At 49.7% G+C, this 6,553-nt stretch overlaps 2 protein-coding genes across 2 annotated transcripts; one reads left to right on the top strand and one right to left on the bottom strand.

The window, feature by feature from the left end:
* Window positions 1–368: 368 nt before the first annotated feature.
* Window positions 369–1,970, top strand: EAH_00062190 (hypothetical protein, conserved; the record flags this gene model as incomplete). Its single annotated transcript, XM_013393268.1, has 5 exons — window positions 369–435; window positions 581–688; window positions 845–1,446; window positions 1,598–1,673; window positions 1,789–1,970. The coding sequence occupies 5 exons, from the start codon at window positions 369–371 to the stop codon at window positions 1,968–1,970; spliced, it is 1,035 nt and encodes a 344-aa protein (XP_013248722.1).
* A 3,233-nt stretch (window positions 1,971–5,203) lies between these two features.
* On the bottom strand, window positions 5,204–6,396 carry EAH_00062180 (hypothetical protein, conserved; the record flags this gene model as incomplete). The annotated part of the gene is made up of 4 exons (XM_013393267.1): window positions 5,204–5,234; window positions 5,408–5,460; window positions 5,603–6,007; window positions 6,280–6,396. The coding sequence occupies 4 exons, from the start codon at window positions 6,394–6,396 to the stop codon at window positions 5,204–5,206; spliced, it is 606 nt and encodes a 201-aa protein (XP_013248721.1).
* Window positions 6,397–6,553: the final 157 nt, after the last annotated feature.

Below are 6,553 nucleotides of genomic sequence, written 5' to 3'. Positions count from 1 at the left end.
TAGGCACGTGCACCTGCGTAGTCCGCTCTGCTCATATCTGCTATTCTGGTCTGATATTCGCTTCAGGCATCCTTCACAGCCTTCGGTCCCTGCTGTGGACGGCTTTGTTTGTTTTGGTTGTCATCTATACCTGCGCAGTCTTTTGCACCTGGGCCTATTACGTGAGTCATGGTTTCACTCACCATTACAAGAAATGCAGCGCATATTTGCTTGAGGCAGCTAAGCAATGACTCGAAGCTGCTAAATTCGTGGGAGGGAGGGGGGCAACGGAGGTGACTGGTGCAGAGGGAAATATGTGAAGGAACTAATTGAACTGAGCTCGCCATTTTTCCGCGTGTTCCCTCCTTCAGGATGAAGACGACGCGGAGATGCGGCTTTTGTGGGGAAATTTGGTGCTTTCCATGTTTACTCTTTTCACTGTACTCACGCTTGAAGGTGAGTCTGGAGTTTTGAGCTCTAGTGAGGGTTGTGTTGGTGCTTGCAATTGCAGCAGACATGTGGTTTTTAGCGAAACCAGTTACCATTTGTGAGCTTTCTCTGAGCATCCGCAGAAGTGTTTTGATGCGTTTGGGGGTTGCAGGCTGGAACAATGTGGCCACAGCGACTGCAGAAAAGCACCCATTTAGTCGGATCTTCTTCGTGGCGTATATTTGTTTCACAACGTTAACACTTTTGAACATCGTCACAGGTAGGCTGCTGATAATCTCGTGCGTTGCCTCTCACATTGCAGATTGACGGGACTCCGCTGGTGCTTCTCCGTTCAGTAGTGGCCAGATTTTTTGAGCTTCACAAAAAGACAACGATCATTGGCAATTGGGGCCTTCTTTGTTTCTTGCAATTTTAGGGATTATCCTAGACGCATATGTAGACATGTCCAACCGACTTCTGAAGGAGGCAAACTACAAGGATGACTTGGAAAAAGACATTCACAATGAGAAAGTGCTGTTGTCAGCTTTTGAGAAGACGTCATTCCTCGTCTGCATGAGGCCTGCAGTGTCGACGTTTTCTTCTGAAGGCAGCGCCTTCACCACCGCGAATTTGGAGCACACCACGAGTGGTTGGGCTGGCGGGGATTCGGGGCAAGACAGCACTATACCGACACTCTTAAGAGAAGGCGAATCGCCGGCAACCTGGCGGCACGCGGTTGCCAGCAGCAGCATGGTCACGCAGGCGGCGGCCTCCGCTTCTCAGAGCCCCAGGGCACCGACGTGTGCAGCAGGCGCTCATTTCGAAAGGAAGCTAACAGGGGTTGCCAGCGAAGACAGTACAGCTCGCCCGTCGACAGAAAGTGCAACGGACTCTGAGCCTCTTCAGATCAGAACGCACTTGCCGGACTCGCTTCAGTTAGATGGGATCAACATCCGCACGTGCGTTAGATACTTGCGCATTGGAGGTCATAAGCCCATGGATATTCTCCGTGATCCAACGGTTCAGGATGCACTGCAGGTCAGAAGACAACAACATCTTATAACATGTTCTTCTGACCAGTGTATGAATCCTCTGCATCTAGATGCAAGGCCATAAAGATGGCATACTTTCTTTAGAGGGCCATCCTACTCGGTGAAATATGACTTCGTTTTGTACTGTGGGAATGCAGGCGGCGCGTATACCTTTCTACCAAGCATTTGACGTCCTCAGCATGTTCCATCAACGCGGCATACAATTCGTCACTGGTACGGCTGTGAGACTTGTTCGTTATTTGTACAGGGAGTGGGTGTACGCAGTTTCTATTCTAATATTCTAACTCCTAAATCAACTGCGTGGTGGGGCTTGCCTTTGGTTTTGCAGTGAAGGAGTTCGCTGAAGCATGTAGCCGCGTAGTCGGCTCGGCAACAGGACGACAACTGCTCCAAGTGCAGCTGGAGCTTCAGCAAAAGCTGTGCGCTCTTGAGCAGTGTATTCGTTCGTTACCTCGACAGAAACAGTTTAGGAGCAATTACAGCACAACGTCAAAGCTCGACCTGTCGTGACAAAGCTCGTTAAGCAAGAGGGGCAGCCGCGCCAATGTTCAAGAAGACTAACTGCAGTGGCAAAACGCTGAAGATTCCAAATAGTTTTATGAACGGGGTGCCACGCATACATCTTCCTCGCGGTTTTAACTTCAATTCAGTTGACGGATATGTGAGCGTGCAACTACACACGGCGACAAAAGCGGGCTTTCTGCAGGTGAAAGGGAAATGCCCCAAGGTGATAAGCCAGGTGGCAATCTGACCGATACTGCTTGTCGTTGTCGCGAGGGCTTTGACGGGGACTACTGACTTCAGCTATCCATTGGAGCCCAAGGCGCACGAGGTCGTAATGTTTGCTGTTACTTTGGTACTGTACATCTATAGTTGTGTAGCCCACCTCTGGCAACGGCAAGCAAATCATTTGTCCCTCTTTCAAAGTGCAGGCATCTGTGGAACATTGCATTCATGCAAAACGTTTGTGTGCCTATATGTACCAGTAAACATGTGAAGATGTCTTTTTATTGACGAATACGTCCAAGCGTTTGCTTCCTTCAGCACTCCAGAAACGCTGGGGTAGGTGAGCCATGTGATGAAGCTGTTTCCAAGGCTGCCACTCTTTGACTAGGGCTTTTTTCACAGCAAAGTGCAACAGACTGCGCAGACTTCGAAGTGCAGTGCCAGCAGAGATATCCTCTCCCACTGGACCCTCGAATGTTTTCGCGTTGAGAACAGCATGCAAAGCCCACGCAACTGATTCGTGCACGCTTCAGTGGACGATTTAATTAATTGCAACTGGAAGTTGTGGAGCAAATAACGTGAGTAGGAATCACGCAGTTGGCTTATACCGGTACAAAGGCTCTCGTGCGATAGTGATAATGGACACTGTCGCCGTGCGAGCACTGCCGATCACGACTGTCGCATGCATCAATAGTACGGCTTTTTCTTCAGTGGAGCTTTTGCTGGCCTATAGCTTTGCAAGGCTATATCCATACCCTCTACCAGCCATGACTTAGTAGCATGGGGCAGCCAGCTGAATCTGGCACTGAATCTTTGCTGCGCTTATCACATCGAATCCTAGTCTTGAGACTCTCCCATGTGCGGAGATGCACTCTATAGCGCGGCGACTGTGCACTGCAAAGCCCACTATTCAATTTCGTGCGAACCAACGGTCCAGTCGACCCAGCAAATAGCACCGGGTTCTCCAGGTGTGACTTGGTAGTTCAGAAGGAGTTTTAATAGATGCTACTGTGCCTCAAGGCAAATCTTCGGATGCTCTATTCTGCGCAGTTGAGTCAATTAGCTGCAGAAACGTACGTTGCTTGAGACATCTCTTTTGTATGTGGGCCACGAATGTCCGGCAGCCATTACCCAACAATCGCCTTGAAGTTTCGATACCAAACCAAACCACTGGTTATATATGCCACTGGCATCCTACCAGTCAGTGAGGCAGACGGCGCTGTGGAGTTAGTATGACCAGAAAAGGCAAACCAGGCGTCATGTGTTAATCACAACGCGTCAGTAAAAAACAGCAAAAACATGTTCGAGAAAATTTGATTGCTCGTCATGTTTCAGCCTCTTGCGTTGACCGTCTGCCGCTCGGACGAACGAAGTAGCCATGCGAGCATTCACTCCGAAATTTGCCCATATATGGATATATAGTCTCTTACTTTTATACTGTGCGCAAGCTCTGAAGGAGTGGGCGAGGCGACGGGCGACACTACAAGTAGCTCGTAATTCTGGGGAGGACCGTAGAGAGACCGTCGCGCAAACCTTGAAAGAATCAGCAGGTTTCGCTTGCTTTACCGTATCTTGCACCGGAAGAAAGACTCCTTCGAGCTGGGCATCACTGCCTGCCAGTTCGTTTCCAACTACACCAGCCTTCGCACAACTGCGTTTTTATTAACTCCCGTTTGCTACCGTTCTAATCATAGTACTTTCAAATTGTCCATACTCTGTTTTTCTTCTCTTCATTTTTGCCTCAGGTTCCTCTGGAACAAAAGATACGTCGTATATTACTACGCGAATAAAACTCCTGAAAACCCAGCACTTCTAATTTATATTTATATTCACACGTTGAACAGTTCCGTTGTTAAGTAGTGGGACATAAGCTACTCTTTTGAGTGTTGCGCTGTTCACGTGGTGGCTGGTGCACTAAGAGCCTCGGTAAGTAGGTGTCCCCGTGCATAGACAAATACACAGGCTGAAATTGCTTTCTAACGCCACTGGCGCCTCTCCTATTACTGGTGAGCTACTTCTAGACCTACAGAAAAGGAGCTTTTTCTATGTATCACAACATTCTTATTGCAAATCCAACTCTTCCATCTGCACACTTCGTACTCGTCTGCAAAGCAGTCACTCGACCAACGTTGAAGGCAGCGAAGCTTTGATTTAATAGGCGATCTAGCAAGCTTAAATGGAACGCAGATTGCACAGTGACGAATGGGAGATCATGTGGAAGCGCAACTGCACTCGGACAGGAGGAAAGTAGATAACGCAGATGCGATGCAGCCTTATCTCCATCTAGCAGCTCCGCGTCAAAAAGCATTTTCAAGCTTCTCGACAGTTGGTTAGCTGCGCAATGCTTTGCTCTTCTGCTGGCGTTGAAAACCAAATATGGTCCTTGTAAATGCATAGCTATAGGAACAGTGGGCGTGTGTTGAGGCTGTAGGGCTAGCATCTACCATGGAAAAGGTGCAGAAGCAATTTTGTCCTGACGCAGCCGCTGGTGGAGCAGCAGCTGCTCCAGAGCTTCGTAGAGCAACTGCCTACTTTTCACTATCCACAGAAACTGCATAAGCCTCTGCGTGAGCAGGAAACCAGGTTCGTATTCGTCCCGTGAGCAGTGCACATGCAAAAAGTCTTCCGGCGAGATACTGCACGGAGCATCTCCTTCAGAGATGCACGAGGACGTAGTGGAAAGTTGACATGAAAAACTAAGTATGGGTACAAAACATGCATTGTGACTGTAATCCTAAGGGGAAGAGAAATGAGACGATCATGTCTGCTCATACTGCCTTAGCTCGAGCCGGACTGGCACGCGGTGATAGTGGGCTGGGGCGGACTCCCTTTCGTCAAGCACACTAAGGGAAGAGCAAGCCAAACCTACTGATTCTTCAGCGCTTGACACAGCGGTCTTGCACTGTTTCGAGCCTTCGCTGTGATATTTCCAAGCCTTGACGATGCCGTTCTGGGTGGCTGCGTGGTGTTTGAAGAGTCACGTTGTTCCGCCACTTCGTCTTCGTGTCTGGTATCTTTTAGCCAGCGCTAACGAAGGGATTGGGCACGCTGAACAGAGCAGAGACAAAACGAACGCAGGGTCATATCGTCGTAAGTAGTCGTATATCAGACTCGTTTGCCATTGCAGCTGACAGAATGCAGTTCGGCAAAGTGAACCTAGTCTTTTAGCCAGCGCTAACGAAGGGATTGGGCACGCTGAACAGAGCAGAGACAAAACGAACGCAGGGTCATATCGTCGTAAGTAGTCGTATATCAGACTCGTTTGCCATTGCAGCTGACAGAATGCAGTTCGGCAAAGTGAACCTAGACATAAATTGACTAGCATCCATGAAGAGCAAAGGCGCAAGTGCAATGTTCCACTCATGAAGGCCTGGAATCTGTGTAGGCTATAGATGGCTTGGTTGTGGTTGGAGTACCTCCATGATGTCAGTTGCGTTGTTGGCTGATATGATGAGAATGCTGCTGGCAACCAGTGGTGATCCTAGCTCTTCCTGAGCATGCTGAGGGGATTGGCTAGAACCGGCTGCCGACGACTCACGAGCCCTATGTACAGCATCTTCTAGAGATGATGAAGCTTCAGCAGTGCTTTCTTGCAGCGTTGCCGAACTTTTCGAAGGCTCTTCAACGATGTGCGCCCCGACCAACGCAAACTGAGCGTTGTGTACTAGGTCTAGTACAGGATCGTCTCCAAGCCAAAATGGTGACAAGACATCGGAGGAACCGCTTGAAGGCTCAGAAGAGTTTATTAGAACTTGACCTGAACTAGCAGTGTCAGGGCGGGCGACCTCGCTACCAAACGCTGCGCGGAATGGGCCGTCGGCCTGCACGAAGCTCGACAGTGAGGCTTGCGCTGCTCTGGCGTCATGCTGTGGAATGCGCATCGCCTCGTGGGGAGAGTTGCTAGATTCAGGTTCCACTAGATGAGAGCTGAACCTGGGGGCCACTTCTGAGAGGCTTGGTGAACCGCAGGAAGGGTTCCATGATGACGAGAGTAGAGCACCGTGCGATTCAGGCTTCAAAGTGGAAGACTGGGAAAAGGCACATGCCGACGAAGTGCAGCTAAGATTCTCCGAGGAAAGTGGCACTTGCTTACGAGGACTTTGTGAATTGGTCTCTGCAGTCCCTCCTGCATTGTTAAGGAATGGTACTGAGGATATTTTCTCTGAATGCGCTGGTGATGACACACTAAAGCCGTCCCATCCACCTGCATCCTCTGCAACTTGTGAGGGCTGAAGAGGCGCAACTCTTTGTATCGCCTCGGAAGGCATCTGCGTCCGCTCGTCGTGAGCCCACCAACTTTGCAGACAGCAAGTCGAGTCGCTGCCTGTACACGAGACATCCTCCTGCCTTCGTTTGCTCCAGCATAG

Source organism: Eimeria acervulina, genomic scaffold (genome assembly GCF_000499425.1).
Source record: "Eimeria acervulina Houghton genomic scaffold, Eah_scaff1684, whole genome shotgun sequence".
Taxonomy (NCBI): domain Eukaryota; phylum Apicomplexa; class Conoidasida; order Eucoccidiorida; family Eimeriidae; genus Eimeria; species Eimeria acervulina.
The sequence above is the reverse complement of the archived record's forward strand: the minus strand, read 5'-3'. Positions and strand labels throughout refer to the sequence as shown.